At 47.4% G+C, this 24174-nt stretch overlaps 2 protein-coding genes across 3 annotated transcripts; one reads left to right on the top strand and one right to left on the bottom strand.

Annotated features, from left to right (window-relative positions):
* The first annotated feature begins 443 nt into the window (after nucleotides 1–443).
* Nucleotides 444–24012, top strand: Ubac1 (UBA domain containing 1). Of its 2 annotated transcripts, XR_005286184.2 has the most exons (11): nucleotides 444–708; nucleotides 5669–5789; nucleotides 6972–7045; nucleotides 15220–15327; nucleotides 16476–16578; nucleotides 16871–16979; nucleotides 17953–18196; nucleotides 19132–19218; nucleotides 20015–20153; nucleotides 21343–21403; nucleotides 23493–24012. XR_005286184.2 is itself a non-coding variant. In XM_038336494.2 (10 exons), exons 1-10 carry the CDS (start codon nucleotides 571–573, stop codon nucleotides 23606–23608), a joined length of 1239 nt encoding a protein of 412 aa, XP_038192422.1. In that variant the 5' UTR covers nucleotides 449–570; the 3' UTR covers nucleotides 23609–24012. The 2 variants fall into 2 exon arrangements, 1 of the variants encoding a protein (XP_038192422.1); XM_038336494.2 differs by lacking the exon at nucleotides 21343–21403 and having other exon boundaries at nucleotides 449–708.
* Nucleotides 1975–2268, bottom strand: LOC119818743 (60S ribosomal protein L37-like). The gene has a single exon (XM_038336509.2). The coding sequence runs from the start codon at nucleotides 2266–2268 to the stop codon at nucleotides 1975–1977; it is 294 nt and encodes a 97-aa protein (XP_038192437.2).
* Nucleotides 24013–24174: the final 162 nt, after the last annotated feature.

Raw genomic sequence — 24174 nt, 5'->3', positions numbered from 1 at the left:
TTCTGGGCCCGTCTAACGTCAGAAGAAACATTGCTTGTGACAGGATCTCATGTGTCCAAAGATAGCTATGAACTTAACCTCCTGATTCTTCTACTCCTACTCCTTTCATACCACCATTCCTGGCTCAATGATAGTTGTTTATTGTTCGTAGGCACCTGACCCTTTTCACACACTTCTGTTAAGGGAGCCGGGAGCCCGACTGGGAACTACACCTCCCGGCATGCCTCGGCGTACTCACGTATTTCCTGCGCGGCGGCGGCGGCGGCGGCAGCAGCAGGAAAGCGCCTACCAGAAAAACCACATCTCCCGGCATACTCACGGGCGCACATTACGCACTTCCGGCGCGGCTGCGACAGCGCGCCCCTGGCGGCTACTGCGACGGTGGCAGCGGCTGCGAGGGGACAGCTCCGGCCCCTTCAGTGACGGGCGGCCCAGCCGACGGGAGCTGGGGCGGGGCGGCGGCGGCCAGCGAAGGAGCGCGCGGCGGCCCGGCCCCGCCCCTGGTCCTCCCGCCAGCCCCGGTGACCTTCACGGGTTCGGGCGGCCGGCGCAGGCTCGGGCGGCGGCGCGATGTTCGTGCAGGAGGAGAAGATCTTCGCTGGCAAGGTGCTTCGGCTGCACATCTGCGCCGCCGACGGCAGCGAGTGGCTCGAGGAGGCGACCGAGGACACGTCGGTGGAGAAGCTCAAGGAGAGTTGCCTCAAGCACGTAAGGCCGAGCCCCTTACGACCCAGTTGCACCTCTGCCTTCTTCCTGGAAACCAGAAACTTAGACTCCTGTCATGGATTCCGCCCCTGAGTCCTATCTCCACCTACTCCCCAGACCTTCGCTTCTGCCTGGGACCCGACCCCGGGGTCCTTTGTACAGCCTGCGGTTCCCAGCCGTCGCACCTCTGGGTCGGGTCGGGACAGCTCCTCCCGCTCCTTTTCGGAGAGAGCCGCAAACCTAGGAGAGAGTCTGGCCCGGCTGATGGGCGAGCTTTATTTAATTTCTGCAATATCTTGAGGTAGTGAAGGCAACGAGTGAACGGAGACCGGGAGAGAGAAATCAAGGGCTCATGGTTTCCTAGTATTAGGGCTTGTTTGATGTTGAGATGAGGTTTTTGTTTTACATAAGGTTTCCCCAGAAGCTGAGAAGTAACTGGATCCTTTTATAAGAGGGCCCGCTTCTTGCCTGAGAGCCGGCTACCAGGAGCCCCTGGCCTGTGCTTGGCTCTTAGCTGTAGTCACTTAAAATAGTCTCAGTCTGGGAGAAGTCTCTGGGCTTCTGTTTTCTCCTGGGGCAACAGTTGATTGAGTGGGAAGGTCCAGGACTAGGATCTCCTCACCAGCAAGTGGCCTTTGTAAAGTTTACTTACATGCTGTGAGCTTTGTACTCTAGTTAGCTTTTTGGTTTTAGGTAGTTCAATCTTGGGACTAATTCTTGATGCCTCTCTGCCTCTAAACTGCTCTCAGTTTAGAGAGAGATTCCTGTTAGAGCCCGTGGCCTATGAAAACAGTGTACTTGACATGATTAGTGCCAGAATTCAAGTTGAAGGTGGCCTCAACTTTTTCGTGGAGACTCTGGGAAGTCAGGGACCTGCAGTGGTAGGTAGTGGAGCATTGTGTTGCCTCCAAAGTAGTCTTCAAGTTTTTTTGGCAGCTCCTTGGAAAGGGTAGTTTAACATCTCCTTTGTGGGGTCAGTCTGTAATGTCAGGTAGGCACCAGGAGATCTGGTTCAAACCCATGCTACTGCATAGATACTGGATAACCGTGGGTCTTGGCTTCTGTGGTTCATGTCAAGGAGGCTCACATGAGCAAGGGTGAGATGTATTTAGACTGCTTTCTTGTTGTTGTTGTTGTTGTTGTTGTTGTTGTTGTTGTTGTTGTTCTTCTTCTTCTTCTTCTTCTTCTTCTTCTTCTTCTTCTTCTTCTTCTTCTTCCTCTTCCTCTTCCTCTTCCTTCTTTCTTCTTTCTTCTTCTCCACCAGAACATTTATTTTATGACAGATTGAAATCCTCGAGATGAACTGGATGCTGCAACAGCTGCCATCTTGGGTTTAGGGGTTGTCCCTTCACGGAATCCATGACTGAATCTTCGGTAGACAATTGTTAGGTGCCTCATCCGCCCACTCCCAGTAATGTTTCGTCTCTTAGCCTTGGCACTCCAGTTATACTTTCTCTTGCGCTTGGCAGGGTAGCCACATTTGCCACAGGTAGACTTCTGAAGGTGGCACAATGTGTGAGTCTTGTTGCGACGCTTTCCAAAGGATGATGTTCTTTTCGTCATCTTGCTTCTGCTGCGGAGGCTAAAGAGACTGGAAGAGCTTGTTTTTCTTCTTAACAGGTCCCCATGGTCTTGCTATCTAGAAGACCCACAGGGTCAGCACAAGCGAAAAGGTTGGGGACTCCTTGGGCATCTACACTTGTCTAGTTCTGTGCTGTGTCCTCTACCACCTGGTTGGGTTCCTTGGGTCTAAACTCGGAGTGGCTCTGAAGCCCATATAAGGATTGAGGGAGCCAGTGAAAATGTGTTGTCAACCCCAAACCACATAATATGGGATATCCCCTCCACTAGTGTGGCATTTTTGCTTAACTTACTAATGGTGTGGATTTACATAATCAGTGTGGCAATATTTTATGAAGGGACTGGGAAATGATTCATAAATGCTTACTATCAAATTTCAGGAACAATGGGGTAAATTAGGCAACTGGTTTGATATGGTGCTAATTATTTGTGATATTTAATATTTCAGTTGGTATTGAAGTTGTATCATTTTGAATTTGTGGGTCTTTAAATTTCTTTAAATTGAGATTTTATTCTACTCTGCATTCTCCAGGTGTGAAGATACAGCGTAATTAAATAACAGGACTAGAGAGTGGAGGCATCAGAACTGACCCACCCCCAGGTCCCATCATCTCGGAGTCACAAAGCATTCGCCAGAAGAGAGGGTTTTCCAGTTGTCCCTGACCGTCTCCCTGGAAACCTATCAGTGCACATCACGTTTCTGTCTTGACTTGACTTGCTTTCTTCTCTACACACTTGTACTGGCGTTGTTATTACTGTGATTTTTCTTCTTTCTGCTTTCCCAGAGGGGTATGATTCAGTCTTTCAAACTTTTCTTCCACAGTGCTGCTGGAAGTCTACCGCTGTATCGAGGAGTCTTGTTATTGTAGTTCTTAAGGAAATGGATTTGTTTTCTGCTTTTCTGGTTTTTGTTTTATCCAAAGTGACTTCACCATGGTATTCCCCAGCCTCCATTGCCTGTTTCTGGGAAAGGGACACAGTAACCCTCTTTTCTAAAGGAGGTTAGTGGTGGTATGGTGTGATGGAGCTGTAGTGTGGAGGAAAGTGCCCAGATGACGTGCAGAACAACTGTCCCAGGTCCTGTGAAGATGTACAGTAGCAGACACAAGCATGAGGAGCCAATGCAGACACCTCTGGGATATATGTATGTGAACATGCGGTTTGTGGTGGTGTGTAGTGTCATGACCTATGTCTTGGTACTGGTGTGCTGTTGACATGCTTCAGAATACAGGTTTTTTTTTTTTGTGTGTATTTTTTTAAATTGTGTTTCAGACTATATTCTGAACTTGACAAATCTACTAGGATTAGCTACAGATTTTTGAACTTCAAAGTAGCCCACTAATGGAAGCAGAAGGGGTGTTATACTCTTTTAGTTGCTGTGACCAGGTACTATATAAAAACATCTTAAGGGATGAGTTTATTTTGGCTCATTGAAGGGATGCAGTTCTTTATGGCAGGAAAGATGGCTCTGTGGTGATGGGATCTTGAGACCGCTTGCCCACTTATCTTTAGATCAGGAAGGAGAGAGAGGGCAGTGCTGGCCCTCAGATGGCTGTCTTCTCTTTAGTCAGTCTGGTCTTCAGCCCATGTGATGGTGCCATCACATTCAGTTTTTTTCTTCTCTTCTGGTTAGCAGCCATATGTAGAGGCCCTTTGTTGAGTGTATGCATCATGGTATCAAAGACCTGACAAACCCTATGTCCCAGATGTGCTAGGTGGCCCATTCTGGGATGGGCCAAAGCTTCCTCCAAGCCTGTGTCTCAGTCTCTTTCAGTTTTAGAAAGTACTGATGAGCCATCTCATTGGGCTTCCTGGGCTTCTTCCTTTTTTAATCTAACACCAAGGGATCCATAGCAGCAAGAAACAGTTATAGCCTTGGTCTTGTTCTGAGTTTGGGGAGGGCCTGCTGCTGACTTGGCATGATGTGTGGAACCTGGGCCTGGGAAGGTTGTATGATGCTGGGCAGTGGTGAACTTCTGGAAACTTGTACCGGTATACTTGTGAGTATACCTGGTGTTGAACACACAGGCACAGTGAGTCCCTGGCTTTGTCATGTGCCACTGGCAGTGTGTTCTTGGTCCTCTGTCTACATAACAGTCAGGTAGATGTGGTTCAACTCAAAGGCAAGCAGGACTCTGTCCTTGGAGATGGGTGAGTGCTGGAGCCTGGCTGAGATCGTGATCTATGTTTGGCAGGCCTCTGCCTACAGTTTGTGGTGGAAGGTTGGAAGGGACTACACAAGCCTCCACTCAGTATGCAAAGTCACTTGTGAGGTAGCTTCTCTGGTCACCTGAAGGGTCCTTTTGGAGATGCTATCTTCCTCAGTACTTCTGATAGTACTTCTAGTTCCTGCCTACCTCCTCTGCCTGACACTGTTTCTAGGTTTCTAGTGCCCTAGGGCATAGACACAGCTGTGAGTCCCCTGGTCTGCTGTAAGCTGCATCTGGAATATGGTTATTGCTTGGGCAAAGTTGAGGCCAGTAATGCGCTGCACTCTGCTGAGGACTTTGTGGTTTTCATCGGGCAGGTGTCACCTCCTTGCTCCTGGAAAGCAGTCTTCTTTCTGTGCAGCTCCTCTGCCTTCCATGTCTGCGGAAGAAGGAAAAGCAAATGCTGAAACAAAGGGATCTTTAGGTACTCAGAAGACCACAGACATATTTTTATTTAAAAGTCATTTTGCAGGTGTTTCCAAACTAAAATGATTTGGATTGCAAGTTCTTATCAGTAGGGTCTTAGCCATTCCAAGAGTCTGTTGTGGGCTGGCGCAGGCCTGACGGCCCGGAGGACCAGCGCTGGCTGACGTTTCACCCGTCTTTTTCTCAAGTGTGCAGATTCTTTGCTGTCGTTTATGCTTCAACATCTGGACTAGGAAGGAAACATTTAATTCCATGGCTCAGACAGTAAAATGTGTGCCGTAGAAGCTCGAGGACTTGGGTTGGGATCCCCAGCACCCGTGTAAAAGCCAGTGGCAGCAGCACATTGTAATCCAGGCATTGGTGGGGTGGGACGGGGCGAAGACTAGAGGATCGCTGGAGCTTGTTGCCCAGTCACCATAGTTGAGTTGATGAGCCGGGTTCAATGAGAGATGCTGTTTCAAAAAATAAAGTGAAGAGTAGTTGAGGGAGACCCCCAACATTAGCCTCTGGCTGTCAGATGCTTGTAGACACATATATACACACCCACATGAAACATATATACACTACACACATACACTATTCATAGAGATAAGGAGAGAGGGAGGGATGGACACAGACAACAGACAGACACAGGGACAGAAAAGAATCCTCAGTAATTCTGGGTGTGGCTTGAGGTGTTAGGCCCTATGTTACTCCCATCACAATTCAATTTTATTTATAGATATGTGGCTTGATTCTCCCCCCAGGGTGCTCATGGGAGCTTAGAAGATCCTAAGAATGTGACCCACCATAAGTTAATACATGCTGCTTCAGAGAGGGTGCTGAGTGACACCAAAACTATCTTGGAAGAAAACATCCAGGACCAAGGTAAGGAGGCCTTGAGAGGCAGTATCCACAGAGCATGGAGCCTGTGTCCCAGTGCCACCCACATGGTGCTTTTCTGAATCTAGACAAAAAGCAAGAGACCAGATTGACTCTGGTTCTATTTATTTTTTTATTAAAAGAAGTGTGCGTTTTGATGTACTTGTGAAAAATAGCAGAAATCTAAACTGAACAACTGGCAGACATCTGAGAAGCCAAAAGAGAGTGTTATGTTTAATCCTGTTTTAAAGCAAAATGACATTCTGGAGCTTTTCTGTTGGACGCACTCATCACAGTGGCTGTTTCAGGGTCCGAGTGAGATACTTCTGTTCTGCACACCCACTTCTTCATTCATACGTGACTCTGGGAGAAAATTTGTTTTCTGTATGTCATTCAGATGCGGACTTCAGGCTTTCATCCTTTATGATGGGCTATGACCAAAGCTCAAAATGGCATGGACGGTGATTCCCCTCCTCCATGATGAACTGTGGACTGGCTCCAGTTCAGCTTGTTCAGGCTTTAGGTCAAGTTATAGGTTCACATATTTTTAGGACCAAGCCCTTGAAAATAAGGACATTGTGCAAGATGTCCCCCAGTGCTCTGTATGGTTCTCAGGAATATGCTGTGCCCACCTTTGAAGCCACAGGTCATCTATGGTGGTGACCCAATGGCCACTTCAAAGCTGAGGAGGGAGAGCTGGCTTGACTTGGGGGGTCCCAGAGGAAACCCCTGACATCAAGCATCCAGCACCATTCTTGTGTGTTGTGTGTGTGATCTCACTGTAGACTGGCTTGCCTAGAACTAATTATATAGCCCAGGCTAGTCCCAAACTCACAGTATCCACCTGCCTCTGCCTCACGAATGCTGGTATTAAAGGTGTGCACCACCATTCCCAGCCCTTTTACTCTGCAGAGGTGTGTGTCCATGTATGAATATGCACGTGAGGGTCGTGTTGACGTCACTTTATGCACTGAGGCAGGGTCTCTTGCTATACAGCTATTCTGACCAGCTCGTCTCTGCCGTGCTTACCTGTCACTCACGTGGTTCTGAGTGAGTGGGGATCTGAACTCCAGTCCTCACTCTTCTATAGAAATGGCCTCCCGACCCCCTTCTGGTACCTTTTATGTCATTTATGGCTATGAAATGGTAACTGTCTTCATAGATACAACTGTTACATTTTTTTTCTAGATGTCTTGTTATTGATAAAAAAGCGTGCTCCTTCTCCACTTCCTAAGATGGCTGATGTCTCAGCAGAAGAAAAGGTAAGTTTCAAAGTTTGGAACTAAGGGCTCTTCACTGGTAGGTGTCCCTTGTGCTTCCTACTTCAGAGTGCTTGGTTTGTTCCCTGGGCCTGTATAGTCCCTCTAAGGGGTCCTTCATCGTGTCTTTGCCTGTTCTGCTTGCTTGTGTTCGTGATTGGTGTCTAGTGACAGAGCAGAGGAGATCGAGGGCACCATCCTTAATGGGTGCTCCCTCCTGTGCTCCAGTGTGAAGTACCAGTGCTGATCTGTCTTTCCCTTCTCCCAGAAAAGTAATATAGAAAACTGCAGCTAGATATATCTGCACATAAAGAGCAGGCATGCAGAGAAGTGACAAGCAGCCATGCACCTCTATTGGCCTGTGTGTGTTCTTGCAGTTATGTTGAGTGCAGTGTCCTGTAGTTTATGTTAGAGGGTGATCTGTGGCTTGCACCTTCCCTTTATCTGGGGCCTTAGGAAGGTACCCATTTTGTTGTTTGTGTAGTGACTGCTCCAGAGCCCATCCTTCAGCAAGGTTCTCTTATGCAGTGCAAGATGCATCCGGTGCATAGCTTGTCTCAGCACCAGACCACACACCTGCGCTTGGTGGAGAGATGATATTTTAAAGATTAATTTTTAAAACTTTTTATTTGTGTATATGTGTGAGTCTGTATTTCTGCAGAGGCCAGAGAATATATCTGATTCCCCGGAGCTGTAGTTACAGATGGCTGTAAGCCTCCTGAAGTGGGTGCTAGGAACTAGCCTTAGGTCCTGTGGAAGAGCAGCAAGCATTCTTACCTGCTGAGCCATCTCTTCAGTCCCAGGATGTGCTCTTTTAAAGAGCAGCCACTTTTGTTTAACGCCTTTTCTTGTTTCAGGAGTCTGTACTTTCTTTATATGTGCTCTGAGTGCCGGGGAAAGTGTTAATCTCAGGGAAGGATCAGGCCAGCTCTTGGGCTGGATCCATAGCCTGATAGCAGATGAGCTATTTTGGAGACTCTTCTGGGGCCAGGGATATATGAGAGCGCATGGGTTTCACACCCTCCTTATCTTTGGCCACCTGGCCTTGGTGGTGTGGGTGTGGGTACTGACAGGCAGCAAATGGACAGCTCCATCCATCTTCACCAGACAGATCCTGGGCCACCCCTGCTTTCCTGAGCCAATGGCAGAGCTCTTATTACAGACTTGAAACTCCTGTAGCTATTAAGAACATAGTTCTGATCACAAACCGTGGCCTGCTGCTTGCTTAGGTACTTACTCAGAGTGCCTGGCTAGTAGCTGGCCGGAGCTGCCTTGACATAGTGTATAACTGCAGAGTGAAGCATCACGGCGTTATGTAAAACTCTAAGTAAAACAGTGCAGTATCAAGAGTCAAAGAGCACTACAAAGCTAATAAAATCATGTGGACTCATAACTGTAAGTGTTGGGGACAGATCTCAGCTGCCTTGCGCTTACCACTGAAACCCATCCAGCCTCTAATTCTTTCAGCTTTTATTCTTGGCAGTTCTCTCTCTTCCTGCTTCCTAGATACTCTCATTCCTTGCTCTTTCTGCCTTTACCAGTGTTAAATTGTGGCTTCTTAGTGATAAGGATACAGCTCCCTTCCTAGTCTCCTTCCCTCAAGTGATAATAGAAGATGGGGTAAATACTGTTTTCTGTTTACTTACTGTCCTAGTTTGGGTTTTTATTGCTGTGAAGAGATACCATGACAACTACAACTCAATTGGGGTGGTTTGCTTACATTTTTAGAGGCTCAGTTCATTGTCATCATGACTGGGAGCATGGTGATGTGCAGATGTGCTGCCTCATCTTGCAGGCAACAGGAAGACGACTGACAGTCACACTGAGGGAAGCTTGAACAAAAGAGACCTCAAAGCCTGCCCCCACCATTACTCACTTCTTCCTACAAGGCTACACCTACTTCAACAAGCCACATTCTAATAATGCCACTCCCTTTAGGGGCCATTTTCTTTCAAACCACCATATTCTACTTCCTGATCTCCAAAGACTTATAGCCATAAAATAATGCAAAAAAATGCATTCAGTCCAACTTCAAAAATCCTCATAGTCTGGTCTACTAAAGCTAGCTCTAGGACAGGCTCCAAAGCTACAGAGAAACCCTGTCTCGAAAAACCAAAAAAAAAAAAAAAAAAAAAAAAAAAAATCCTCATAGTCTCAAACAGTCTCAAACTTGTTTCAAAGCCCAAAGTCTCTTTTCAGATACATGGCAATCTCTTAACTGTAATCCCCCTGTAAAAATCAAAATAAAAAAACAGGTCACAGGCTGGAGAGATGGCTCAATGGTTAAGAGCACGGCCTGCTTTTCTAGAGAACCCAGGTTCAATATGCAGCGCCCACATGGCAACTCACAACTATCTGTAATTCTACTTCCAGGGGATCTGACACCTTCATACCAATGCACGTAAAATAAAAGTTGGGAAAAAAAGATCATATACTTCCAACATATAATGGCACAGGATATACATTATCATCCCAAAATGCAGGGAAGGGAGCATAGTGAGGAAATACTGGACAAGAGCAAGGTCGAAAACCAGCTGGGTAAACTCCAAACACTGCAGTTCCATGTCTGATGTCAAAATGCTCTTTAGATCTCCAACTCTGTTCAGCTCTGTTGACTGCAACAAATTTCTTTCTCTTGGGCCAGTTCTGCTCCCTGTTAGCAGCTCTCCTGGGCAGGCATCTCATCTTGGGTTCTCCAAGGCAATCTAGGCTTCAACTTCATAGCTTCAAGAAATGGCCTGTCTTCTAGACCTCTATTCAGGGACATCCCTGATACATGCCTGGCTTCAGTGGCTTTATTCCAGAACTCTTTTCTTCTGTCCTTATCTCTAAAACCAGAACCATGTGACTGAAGCGGCCAAGTTCCGCTGCTTGCTGGGGCTGGGACATGGTCCCCGGTTCAATTAGATCTTCCAGCTTTCTGTCTTCACTGCCTAAACTTGACTGCCTGAAACTTTCTTTGTGGACCATGCTGGCCTCAAAGTTGGAGAACTGCCAGCATCTGGGATTGCAGGTGAGCCCCACTACACCAGATCTGAGCTTTCTTTAGTTTCTTTTCACCAGCTGGAAACTTACCTGGGTGGGGTCTTACCTTGAGGTCACCACTCCCTTCATTCCATTTCTTAATCCACTTATCTCCTTGAACAGAGGCTTTAGCTTCATGTTCTTTTTCTCCTCAGATATTTTTCCTTGCTTAGCTTGCTCCTTTTCATTATATGTCTGCATTTGAGTTCCCACTAATATCCACATGAAAGCATCTATACTAGGCTGTTTTGAGATTTTTTTCTGCCAACAGAATTAATACAAAATTCTTCACTTTACTCAGGCAGACTCTTTGGACAATGACAGAAGGCAGCCACTTCCTTCACCAAAATATCATAAGAACAATCTCTAGGCAACATACTAAAATTCTCCTCTGAAACCTCTTGAGTAAGCCCCCTATAGTTCATATAACTCTTAGCACCTATGTCTTCCATGCTCCTACTAGGATGGCCCATTAAGCAGTGCTTAAAACATTCCATGGCTTTCCAAACTCAAAGGACCAAAGTCCAAATTCTTCCAAACAAATACATGGTCATGCTTATGACAGCAATACCCCAGTCTCTGGTACCAACTTCTGTCTTAGGGTTTCTGTTGCTATGAAGAGATACTATGACCACACCAGCTCTTATAAAGAAAACATTTGAAGAGGCTTATAGTTTCAGAGGTTCAGTCCATTATCATCATAAGGGAGAACATGGCAGTGTGCAGACATGGTGCTGATAATGCTACATCTTTTCTTTCCTTTTCTCTCTCCTCCCTCCCTCCCTCCCTCCCTCCCTCCCTTCCTTCCTCTGTTTTTTTTTTTTTTGAGATAGGGTTTCTCTGTGTGTTAGTCCCAGTTGACCTGGAACTAGCGCTTGTGGACCAGGCTAGCCTCAAACTCATCCACCATTGCCTAGCTGGTAGTGCTATATCTTGCTGGCAATCAGTTTCACTGAAGGAAGCTTGAGCAAAAGAGACCTCAAAGCCCATCCCCACAGTGACAAACTTTCTCCAACAAGGCCACACTTACTTCAACAGAACACATTCTAATAGTGCCACTCCCTTTGGTGGTCATTTTCTTTTGAACTGCCACACTACTGTTGTTAAAGTGTTCTTTTCTGCCAGGAGCATAATGTGTTAAGATATTTTGACCTGGTAGTGGTGGCATCCACCTTTAATCCCAGCATTAAAGGGAGGCAGAGGCAGGGAAATCTCTGAATTCAAGGCCAGCCTGGTCTACAGAACGAGTTCTAGTAGCTAGAGGGAAAAAAAAAGGATTTTTGTTTTGGGGCTAGGGATGTGGCTTAGTGGTTGAGCACTTGCCTTGTGTGTCCAAGGCCTTGTGTGTTGTGTCAGTTGCTGCCCACCGTGCAGTCTTTCTGTGCTGTATGTTGGGTTTCTGTTGCCTTCTCTTGTTGCCACTGGCTTGTTTTCTGTACTTAGTACTAAGGCTTGTGAGGACAGAAGGCTCAGATGACTCTTGTGCATTCTTTTCTGAATTGTTGTGGGAGGATGTGTGTCTAGGTGCTTTCATGCAATTGATAGGATTCTATCACTGCTGTTAGCTGGGGGTTACTCTCTAGAGGCAGTTTGCATGATCTTCCATCTTCATCAAAGAAGCGGAGATTTTTTTTTAAAGATTTATTTATTTATTATGTATACAACATTCGATGTATGCCCACACACCAGAGGAGGGCGCCAGATCTCAGTACAGATGGTTGTGAGCCACCATGTGGTTGCTAGGAATTGAACTCAGGACCTCTGGAAGAGTAGCCAGTGCTCTTAACCTCTGAGCCATCTCTCCAGCCCAAGAAGTGGAGATTTTTAGTGGTTGTATCCCCTTGCTGGAAAGAGTGATATCCTTTGTAAGGGCCCTAATGGCCAGTACTAAAAAATCAATGTGCTTTTTCTGCATTCAACTGTGCCAAATGACAAAACCCAAGTCCAGGGTTGATCATTCCTGCTTATGTCTTAGTATCTTGCAGTCTTTGGGGGCTGTTATCAGGAAGCATAGGGCTGAGTTCTTTTCTGCAGAATTGGGTATCTTCCTGTCTTGTTCCTTTGGTGTGTCATACTTGACATCACTGTGATATAATACCTAAGGAAACATGCTAGAGGAAGAATTTATTTTGTCTTAACTTTTCAGAAGTTTGTTTGTGGTCAGCTGGCTTTATTGTTTTAGCTATCACAGTGCAGAAACCTGGAGGAAGAGCAAAGCAGACAAAAGCTGTTCACTGCATGGTAGGCAGGAAGCAAAGAAGAGTGACAGGATGGGGTCAGTCCAAGTTAAAAGACACTTCTGCAGCTGGGCAATGGTGGTGTACGCCTTTAATTCCAGCACTCAGGAGGCAGAGGCAGGCAGATTTCTGAGTTTAAGATAAGGCTGGTCTACAGAGCTAGTTCCAGGACAGCCAGGGCTGTGCAGAGAAACCTTGTATGGAAAAACAAAACAAAACAAAAAGATACATCTTTACCCATTTCATCTAACCAGGCCTTGCCCCCACAGTTCTGCCATTTCGCTACTGACACTTTGAATCTGTCAACGGATTAAATCATTGATTAGGCTACAGTTCTCAAAGCTCTTTGGGAACACCCTCTCAGACATACCGCTTCTCTGTGTCTCTCCACCCACAGGGGGAGGTGGAATGTGACTTCATCTTGGTCTCCAGGCTTGGCAGTCCACATCTGACCTGAACAGAGAGTGTTACTCTTGGCCTGCTGTGATCACCTCTTTTTCCTGCTCCGTCTGTCTGTCTGAAACCTGGGATCTCTATGTCCAGAGGAATTGTGGAATTTCATTATGCTCTCTGAAATATACTTTTCCCAGATTCTGGAGATTCAGATGTTTGAATTCTAGAAATTGACTTCTGGATCTTTTGCATATTCTAAGACGGCCTTGCTGTGTAGCTTGTACTTCTATGTAGACTAGGCTGGCTTTGAACTATTGGAGATCTTCCTACTCCAGCCTCCCATGTGCTGGTATTACTGATGTGTGCCACCACACCTGTTTGTTCTGATTGTTCTTGATAATTTCTTTCTTTCATTCTTTCTTTTTTTTTTTTTTTTTTTTGAGACAGGGTTTCTCTGCAGCTTTTAGAGCCTGTCCTGGAGCTAGCTCTTGTAGACCAGGCTGGTCTCGAACTCACAGAGATCCGCCTGCCTCTGCCTCCCGAGTGCTGGGATTAAAGGCGTGCGCCACCACCGCCCGGCTTCTTTCATTCTTTCTTTCTTAGATTTATTTATTATGTAGACAGTGTTCTGTCTGTCTGTATGCTTGCTGGCCAGAAGAGGGCACCAGATCTCATTACAGATGGTTGTTAGCCACCATGGGGTTGCTGGGAATTGAACTCGGGACCTCTGGAAGAGTAGTCAGTGCTCTTAACCTCTGAGCCATCTCTCCAGCCTTGCTTTCCTTCTCTGCAGCTATTTTTGGCTGACCTGGTAGACTTGCATCCTGTGGATTTCCTTGGCCATATCTTCTGACCATTCTGTAGCTTCTTTACCTGGCTGTTTTGGCTCTTGCCGGTGGCACCCTGGTGTGTTCATGCTGGGTTGGTGTGACTTCAGGTTGCTGGTACCTAGGTACCCACCTCCCTTACCTGCTCCTCCTCTTCCTCTTCCTCACTACTTCCTTATACCCCTAGCCTCTGAGAGCCCGGAAACTTGTTGGTGCTTTGTGCCTAGAGGACTTGTGCTAGCTGCTGAGCTCGATGGAGCAGAGACCCTTTTGTGCCCCTCTTACTCCAGTCTACCCTGTTCTGGTTGGCTTGCTGATTATGTGAATAGCTGGGGTGAACAAGAAGCAAAGCAGTAGCAGGGTACAGGAAGATTCCCCCTTCCCCCTTCTCCTTCCCTTGTTGTTAGGAGCTGTTGGGGCAGCTGGCCCAATCCCTGCGTTCAGGGGCGTGGCTGCCCCAGCGAGGTAGGATACCCCTTAAATAGCATCGGGGCGCGGGGAGGAGCCCCATTTGCTCTCCCCCGCGTTACCTTCTGCTCCGCTGGACCCTTGGTTCTGTAAGTTCCCTTATTTCCCCTGTTATTAAAACTGATTTATTATAAAGGGACTATCTTGGTTATTCCCTAACCCCTCCGACCGCTTCCGGCGGTGCCCGCCGGTACAAGGAGCGCTGTTTGTTCATTTCCAGGCTTTTCAGCCTCGAAATAACCACACAGAAACTATATTATTTAAATCACTGCTTGGCCCACTAGCTTTAGCTTCTTATTTGCTAACTCTTACATCTTAATTTAACCCATTTCTAGTAATCTGTGTATTGCCATGTGGCTGTGGCTTACCAGCAAGATTCCAACTGGTGGCTGTCTCAGGCAGGGCTACATGGCTTCTCCCTGACTCTGCCTCCTTTCTCCCAGCATTCAGTTTAGTTTTTCCCATCTACCTAAGTTCTGCCCTATCAACAGGCCAAGGTAGTTTCTTTATTCACCAATGGTATCCACAGCATACAGAGGGGAACCCCACATCACTCTCTGTCTTAAGTGCAGCCTCCCACTCTAGGCTGTCTGGTTTCACCAGACTTTGTTGGCTAAGGCCAGTGAGGCAGAAGTATGGTTCTGGCTCTTGGATCCCAGGCTTGCCTTTTCTGGCACCGGTATCCCAGTGCCCTTCAGAAGGTTGGTATGGCCTTGCTCTTAGGTTGTATCCTATGGGCTCTTGGCATTAACTATGGCCCCAATACACCCTTTGTGTGCCTTTCTGGACCTTCTGAACTTGCTGAGTGCTGCTCCCTCTGCTGGTCTGGTTTTCTCTCCTGTTCTTCTCTGTGAGCTTCTGCCACCTTCATCTTTACTTTCGTTCCTGGAGGCTTGGGAGACCTCTGGGCTTCACTGCAGCTGTGTGCTCCTCTGGAGACCTCTGCCCCAGCCCACCAGGGTACCACAGGACTGCCACTCCGCAGTACCGGCCTCTCTGTCTTCACCTGCATATGGTTTATAGCAGGTACGATCATGTCCTAAGCATCTTTTGGCTTCTGCTTCTAATACTGTGCACAGCACTTTCCAGAATCTCCTAGCCCAAGGGGATCACAGCTAAATCTTAAGAGGTTACTCTTCTCCTCGCTTTTGGCTGTTAGTCCAGGTTCATTGTCATACTTGTCATGTTCCTGGGCTCTTTTTTCTGACTTGAATCATTTTCTCTGCAGAAGAAACAAGAGCAAAAAGCTCCAGACAAAGATGCTATCCTCCGGGCGACAGCCAACCTGCCTGCCTGTAGCACAGACCGGACTGCAGTCCAGACCACCATGAGAGATGTGAGTATGTTCCTAGTGTGGGGCTAGGGGCATGTCCTGTGGGGGAATGAGAAGCTCTTCAAAAGTGTTTAGGGTTTGTGTGGTGGCTGACATATGCTGTGGTCCTGGCATTTAGGAGGCTGAGGTAGGAAGATGGCTTGAGCTCAGGTTTGAGGCTAGCTTGGATATTGTAGTCATCCCCCATTCTCTCTCTCTCTCTCTCTCTCTCTCTCTCTCTCTCTCTCTCTCTCTCTCTCTCTCTCTCTCTCTCTCACACACACACACATCCCGGAAATAGAATATTCAGGGACTCTTTACTACTTTTGAACTGTTGTACAAATTATAATTTTCTCAAACTACAAAACTGACAAGATATCTATATCACTGAACAGACAGGCAGCTGTAGGGAAATGAAGTGGCTTTGCTCTGAATACAACAAAGCTTTCAGGGAGGAGTCTGAGTTCCCCAGTCACTTCGGATAAGAAAACTAAGTTAAAGTCAAAAGCCTGCAGCTTCCACGGGCTAATCCATGTTAGAATATGCGTGTGTCTGTGCAGGAGTCAGGGAAAGTGGCCGGCATTTAACTTCATCAGTTCTGGATCCGTACTGACAGTGCTAGGAGCCCAGCTTCCCTGGGGACTTCTTGAAGAGTTCCATTTGATAGAGTTTTGTAATTCTGCATTGACTTGGACATGTGGCCCTCCTTGGTTTCTGTGGGTCCAACCCTGGGTAGGGTCTCAGGAGGCTTTAGGTTGTTCATGTCCCATCTCCAGGCCCAGTACCAGACAGGGAGCTGGTGCGGAGGGTGAAGGAGTCTCTAATCTCACCAGTTTACGGGTTTTGTTTATTAGTGAGACAGAGTCTCACTATATAGCTCAGGCTGGCCTTAAATTCGCAGAGATCTGCCTTTCAGGTGTTGGGATTAAAGATGAGGGCCAACATGCTCTCATAGATTTGGAGGGCTATGTCCAGGGTAGAGTTGCAGATCGAATCAGGTTTGTTGGATATTCAGAGAAATGATTTTTTTTCTTTTTTGAGACAGGGTTTCACCATATAGGTTAGGATGGCCTTAACCTTCCAGCACTCTTTCTGTCTCAGCCTTGCAAGAGCAGGGATTACAGGTGTGCATCACTGTGCCAGGCATGATCTCTTTCCTTATTCTACTGCAGTTCCAGACTGAACTCCGGAAGATCCTGGTGTCCCTCATTGAGGTGGCACAGAAGCTGTTAGCACTGAATCCTGATGCAGTTGAATTGTTTAAGAAGGCAAATGGTATGAGTGGGTCCTAGCTTGTACCTGCCAGTTGTCTGCCCAAGCCTCAGAATGTGTCCCTAGCCCTTACATTGAAAGCAGGTTCTGCTTTTGGTTGATGGCAGGAGTGGTTGGGGCAGGGGAGGGTGGCTCCTGGCCTGTTGTGTGGCCATTCCTTGTGTGTATGTAAGAGATGATGTTAGGGCTCAAGTTTTCTGTGGCATCAGTAATTGCTAGGAGCCTTTGCAGATGAGCTTATGGGCTTCAAAGGACTTAGGAATCCTCTCATGGTAGGACTTCTCTTTTTTCTCAGCTATGCTGGATGAAGATGAGGATGAGCGAGTGGATGAGACTGCCTTGCGGCAGCTTACAGAAATGGGCTTTCCTGAGAGCAGAGCCTCAAAGGCCCTTCGACTGAACCAGTATGCTTTTTCTTTCCTTTTTGGAGCTTGACCTGGGCATCCCTGTGCTCTCCCCTCCTAAACTCTGATGGAACAATACTTTTTTTTATAGATTCATTTTAATTTTATTCACCTGTGTTTATGTACACACACACACACACACACACACACACACCCACACACCCCAAACTCAGGTCCTCTGGAAGAGCAGTGTGAGTTCTCCATCTTAGCCATCTCTTCAATCTGATTAAGTCATTTCTAATATGTGTGTTTTAAAAGTTGCACCTTAGAGGCTGGCGGTGATGACGCATGCTCGGGAGGCAGAGGCAGGCAGATCTCTCTGAGTTCAAGGTCAGCCTGGTCTACAGAGTGAGTTCCAGGACAGACTCTAAAGCTACAGAGAAACCCTATCTTGAAAAACAAAACAAAAAGATGCACCTTATTGTTGTGTCTCAAGTAGTTTGATTTATGATCCTTTTGGTGTGCATGTGTGTTTTGAGGGTCTCTGTCTTGAACTCCTGGACTCATGCAATCCTCCTGCCTCAAGCTCCTGAGTGAGTGGGACTGAAGGTGTGAACCACCATACCTAGCTGTTAGGAAAGTTAAAAATCAATCCGTAAGTAGGCCCTGCACCCTCAAATTAGGAGAGCTCTAAGCCAAACTTGCCCCCGGCAGGGCAGTTCTTTCTTAGTCTTTGCACTCCTGGTTTCAGTCTCTTACTCAGATCCCGTATGAATACTATAGACCAGAGCTGGTCAACGGCTGTGCTCTTTGAGCTGTGGACCTAGGACCTAGACTCCTTTATCCCTTTGTTTTGGGCACATGTCTGTGCTTGCCCTGTTGAGTCTTGGGAGTTTGAGGCAAGGGCTGTGTGAAGGTTTCCATCCCCGGAGATCATCTGCTGCTGTTCTTGTGGTCTCTGTTGAAATACGTTGGAGTACATGGGATAGGAAAGTCTCCAGTGACTATCCTGGAATCTCTTGTCCCCTTTCAGCATGTCAGTGCCTCAGGCCATGGAGTGGTTAATCGAACACTCGGAAGATCCAGCTATTGACACTCCTCTTCCAGGCCATGCCCCGCAAGCAGGGGCAGGTGCTGCAGCTACCACCTCCACCTCCCATGAAGCTGCTGTGGGAGCAGCTGTGGGAACTAGTGCTGGAGATGAGGAGGCCCGGGATGAGCTCACAGAAATCTTCAAGAAGATCCGCAGGAAAAGGGAATTCCGAGCCGATGCGCGGGTGTGTGATGGGGGCCTCCGCCTGAGGTTGTCTTTGTGTTGTGTTGTGCAGGGAAACTGGGAGGCTTGGGTCTGGGTGGGAGTTCCCATTTAGGCCTGGGCAGACTTGGGACTTCATAAAATTTTCCGTGCTTGGGGCCAGTTGGCTTCTTTCTGTTCAGCTCCTGAAAAGCTGAGTGTGCAAGCTTCTGTCTGCTAGAAGTTTGCTGCTGCACCTGTTGCTGTGGCCTTTGGGCTGGGTGGGCAGTGTCCCGAGAGCTGGAGGAACATCTCGTGGGCTGGCAATGGAGTGGTAATATGTCATGCTGGGCTGACTACTGGACAAGGGCCTGGGATCTATGGATATCTGCCTGCCCTCTATCAGCTGCCACAAATGCACATTTATGGCCCCACCTGATCATTGCCACAGGCTGATACTTTGTTGCCTTTGTGTTCTTTAGTCTCGCTCCTGTTCTTGGCCTTTCACTTTCTTTCAGGGGGCACATCTGCCCACTCAGGGCGCATGCTACTTGCTCTTTGGATTTGGCATGTTGAAAATTGGTTTTCTCAGGGCATCAGCTGTGGCTTGTATTTTCCTTAGTAATCCCATTGGCTAGGTTGAGAGATTTCTAAAGATAAATGGGGCTTTAGTTGTGCAGGACTGAGGGAAACTGGCAGCTAGGGCCTGTTTAGTTAGTTCCTGGTGCAGTCATGTGCAGCACCAACTGCACTTCCTCTGACTTCTGTCCTTGACTGTAAAGACAATGCATTTCCTTGCTCTGCTCTGCTCTGCTCTGGCTTTAAGTAAAGGTCCCAGTCCCCTTTCCTACCTCAGGTGTGCCAAGTGTGATCCGCTGCCTGTGACTGACTGAAACAAACCTGAACTGCACGTAGTACTGCTCCCTGGTGGGCAGTGTCCTCTGGTGAGGTGCTGACCAGCTTGTTCTTCCCTCTTAGGCTGTCATTTCGCTGATGGAGATGGGCTTTGATGAGAAGGAAGTGATTGACGCACTCCGAGTGAACAACAACCAGCAGAATGCTGCTGTGAGTGCCAGCAAATTGCAGCCCGCGCATCTAATGTCGCCTTTCCCTTATGTGGCATGCACCGGGAATGCCCCTTGTCTCGGAGTTTCCACACATAGTTGCTGGTGGCACTTTTTATGTGAAATACTAGGGCAGATGTTTCAAACAGAAACTGAGAAAATCCTGGACCCACAATGCTTTTGTGTATATATTCTGTGAGTTATTAGCGTTTAAGATCAAGTTCCATAGGAGGGATGTGGTAGTGCGAGCCTCCAGTCTCAGCACTTGGAAGGCAGAGGCTGGTGGACCTCTCAGTTCGAGGCCAGCCAGGGCTACACAGAGAAACCTTGTCTCAAAGAAACAAAGCAAACAAACAGAAAAGAACACACAGTGGCTGCTAACAGGTTCTCTGTCCAGGGAGTACTGTGTGATGGGCCTATGGCCTCCTCGCTTATGTATGGAGTTGAGGCTCAGACACCTGAGACACAGTTCTAGATCCAGACTTTCCAGGATCATTGGCTGTGGAGAGATATTGTCATACTGGGGTTTCTCTCAAGTAAAGCCAGTGGTAGGGACTATGTTGTGAATAGGGCCACGCCAGTGATCAAACTGAACTGCAATGCTAGATCTGCTAAGAAAGCAAGGTTGATATTTCCTTCTTTCTCTATCCTGGCTGAATGTGGACCAGGTTTGTTTATGTTAGGGCCCCTTCCTGGTATTACAGCAGCGGGGGCTTGTGGTGAACCACAGAAAGGGACAGGTAAGCCTCAGGTGCTTTGAGAAGGGACTAACTGCTCCTCTGATGTTCTTGGTTTAGTGTGAATGGCTGCTAGGGGACCGGAAACCATCCCCTGAGGAATTGGACCAGGGCATCGATCCCAGTAGCCCTCTGTTTCAGGCCATCCTGGACAACCCAGTGGTGCAACTGGGTTTGACAAACCCTAAGACATTGCTAGGTATGTGTGTCTACTTAGACCAGCTTGGGTAGGGGACACATGGTGGGTGGGTTTCCTTCCACAAGCCACAGGTGCCAGTGAGAGGTTTGGGTACTACTAGTGTGCCATGTGGTTGGCTTCTGCAAGGCATTTTAGGCATTTTAGCTATACTTCTGAAAGCCTGGAAGTTGGACTGTCTTGTTGGGATGGGTATCTGCAGGAGGTCACTCAAGAAGGGCAGAGCAGTGGTCTGAATGGGGATAGGAGATGAGGAGATGGTGTGTTTCGGCTTTTGCTTATTATATATAAGACACTTCTTTGATAATTATTTTAGCTTGTGATATATATTTATATATTAAAAATCTGCCAGTCGGTGGTGGTACACCACCACCTTTAATCCCTGCATTCAGAAGACAGAGACAGATCTTTGCATTTGAGGCCAACTTGGTCTACAGAGCTAGTTCCAGGACAGCCAAACCTATGCAGAGAAACCCTGTCTCGAAAAACTAAACTTAAAAAAAAAATTCACATAATGGGGCTAGCAAGATGGCTTAGTGGATAAAAGAGTATTTGTTTCTAAGTCTGAATTTGACCCTGGAAATCACATAGTAAAAGGTGAAAACTGACTTCTGCTTGCACACTGGCACATGCATTCCCCCTAAATAAACAAATAAATAAATGCCAAAAATATAAATAAAATCCCTACTTTTAAAAAGTGTCATAGCTAAGTAGCTGTGCATGTGGCATTCATTTGTCAGCAGTGCAGTTAGCCAGTTTTAGTGGCCAGGACTGTAATCTTAGCACCTGGAAGGCAGAGCCTGAGGTCAGTGTGAGGTGGACTGCAAGACCCTGTTGCAGCCGGTAGCTGTCATCATCAGTGTCCTCAGTACTGGTTCCAGGGGGTGTGTGCAGATCACTCAGGTCTCTCCTAATGGAGCATAGAAATAGATGTGGCTTACCCCTGCAGTCCCAGAGAAGGACAGCCTAAGCTAGGAGTGAGACGCTGTTTCAAAGAAACAATAGAAGAAGCATAATATTGCTTATACTGTCTAGATTCCTTTTGGCTTCTAATGTAACATAAATGCCAGGGGATTGGCTGTGATTCTGAATTGTTCAGGGATGATGATAAAGTGGAAAACTCCATATGCATTTGTGTACATGCACATTTTTTTCTTGAAGTTTATGTTTGTTTGCTTGTGTTTTTTTGAAGACAGGGTCTAGCTATGCAGCCTCCTGAATCAAGGTGGGCGTTTCCTCAGAGTCTTATTCCTGTGAGTGCAGAGGGCCGACCCATCCAATCCCTACTTCCTCTGAGCCTTCACATGTCGTTCCCACACATCACCCTACCCCTTAAATACAAGCGTGGCCATGACCTTGAGGGCCTTCCTTCCTGGGCTTTCCTGTAGGATTTGGCCACTCTATTATACACATTTTCTGTCACTTGCCCCTGCCTTATAATGTGGCATCACTTTTTAGGCTACTTTTGTGGCTTACTGCCATTATCTCCTCCTGTGAGGTGTACTGTATCCTGCTGTCCAGTGGTACGTGGGTTTTTTCCTTGCATTCAGGACCTTGTTGCTGTCCCTCATGCACATGGGCTCCTGTGGGCTGGGCTTCCAGAACCAGTGGTGAGCACAGAAAAGGTACTGCTGCCTGGGTCCAACATGTTTTGTGCTCTCTGGTCTCTGATGGAGTTCAGCAGCAGTGCATGACGTCACAAGGGCTTCTGTGTCTTCATGTCTCTTTTCCTTCTAGGTTCTTCTTTTTCTCATTGTTAACGAAGCTTTTCACATTGTGAACACAGGCCCTTCCTAGCTTACTGTGTATGTGGTCCCACTTGTGGCTTCCTACCAAGTAGCTTTTGGGAACAGAAGTCCTCTATTCCTTGAACTTGAACTTGAAAGGTGCCTGTTTTCTTTATGTTCAGAAAGACATTTCTCTTAGGTTATTGGAGTGTTTTGTAGTTTAAGTCCATCAGTTAGCGGAAAATGTGTGTGTGTGCACAGGTGTGGTTGTAGCACGGCGGGTATAAGGTCCAGAGTTTGCCCTTATGTCTTTGAGGCTGTGCCGTTGGTGTTTTTGTTGTCACTGGTCCTTCCACACCGACAGCATCACTCTCCCAACCCCTACCAGGCTCTTTGTGGCTCTTTTTTTTTTTTTTTTTGGTTTTTCGAGACAGGGTTTCTCTGTAGCTTTGGAGCCTGTCCTAGAGCTAGCTTTAGTAGACCAGGCTGGCCTCGAACTCACAGAGATCCGCCTGCCTCTGCCTCCCAAGTGCTGGGATTAAAGGCATGCGCCACCACCGCCCGGCTCTTTGTGGCTCTTAAGAAAATAATAGGTGCTGTATTGGGATCTGACCAGAGGACTGTGTGTGTGCTGGGTTCCGGGACCTGGCATGCTAAGTACACACTCTGATGAGCTTTCTTTTTGTTTGTCACTGTGGATCTTGCTGCGTGGAGGCTAGTGGGTTTTAAGGTACATTTGGTCAGAAAAAGAAGCTCTCCATTTTAGGTGCTGGTGTTTACCCTTGTGTTTTGTTTTTTTTTTTTCTTTAAAGACTATTACATATATATTTAGCTAGTGTTACCCTTTCTTCCTTCTCTGAAATAAGCCACCTGGAGTAAGCACCCTTAGTCTGCACCTGGTGTGTGTGTGTGTCGTGGGGGTTCTGGGACAGGACCCAGATACATGAACTCCTCACAGCAGCAGCCTGTTCACAGGGCAGGGTGCCCAGCATAACATGACTGAGTTGCTTGCAGCAGTGGCTCTCAGCCATGTCTGCACTGCAGGCTGCTCCATTGTGAAGTACTCCTGTGAAGGTCCAGTCGTCCATGATGTATTCACTGTGCTTGAGCATGGAGGTTTTTCCAAGCTGATGGTGTTAAATCTGCTGGAGTACAAAGGGTTATGCACATGGCCATTTCCTGTGGTGTCTGGAAATGGGAGTTGCAGGCTGACTTTTGAGTCTTGCTGGTGGCTTTCCAGAGTTGAGGTGCTCTGAGCTCAGGCTGTTGACTGCCCACTGACGGACTGTGAGCTGGAGTACTATAAGCACACAGGCAGTCCATGGCTTTGCCAAAGATGTAAGCAAGGGCAGCTGACCACCCTGCTGAAGGGCCATGGGTTGTGGGTGCTCTGATCACACTGTCTACCTCCCTGTTGATAGCCCCTGAGGTCTGACTTCTCTTCTCAGATCTATTTGGTCATCTCAGGCACTGTGGTTGGCTTTTAAGGGTGAGTGCTAGGGTCAGTATTGAGCACTTTGTGTCCCTGCCCCCTATTACTACAGGGCCACTGGGAAAGGCTCAGTGTGCCCATTGGTTTTGGGTGCTGCCACTCAGCTCTGTTGTCTTCCCACAGCATTTGAAGACATGCTGGAGAACCCACTTAACAGTACACAGTGGATGAACGACCCAGAGACGGGCCCTGTCATGCTGCAGATCTCTAGAATCTTCCAGACACTGAATCGTACGTAGGTGGTGCCTACTGTGCTCCTTGGCTGTGCAACCTCAGCAGCCTCCGAGGCAGTGGGCACAGGGCCCAGCCGGGATCTTGCCTGGATCACAGCTGCGGTAACTCTCCTTCCCTGACCTTACTGCTTATCACCTTCTGCCACGTGGCTTGAAAGCTGCAGTCCTAGCTTCTGCCAGGTGTTTACAGGAAGTGGCTCTTGCACTGGGAAGGTGAACGATTGCTGCCCCATCCCCTCCAGATGCTCTGCTGGGCTCCTGAAGTGCTACTTGAATTGACCCTTAGGTGTTTGCTTGTGGAGCCCACTGTATTTTAAAGACGGCATGTTCTGATCCAAAGTGTTATGTCAAGTGTGCTAATTTAACCAGAGTGACTCACAGATAACTTTAATAAATAAACCCTTTTCCTATTTTCAGTTGTGTTACTCCATGGCAGCAAGGATGTCACATGTATTCTCTAGGCGGTGTGCATGCAGCCTCTGCGCAGAGCAGCTGTCATTGCCGCCTCCCTTTTTGAGGGTTTCTCTGTAGCCCTGGCTGTCCTGGAACTTGCTCTGTAGACCAGGCTGGCT

This window comes from Arvicola amphibius, chromosome 7, assembly GCF_903992535.2.
Source record: "Arvicola amphibius chromosome 7, mArvAmp1.2, whole genome shotgun sequence".
Lineage (NCBI taxonomy): Eukaryota > Metazoa > Chordata > Mammalia > Rodentia > Cricetidae > Arvicola > Arvicola amphibius.
This window is presented reverse-complemented; position numbering and strand designations above follow the sequence as displayed.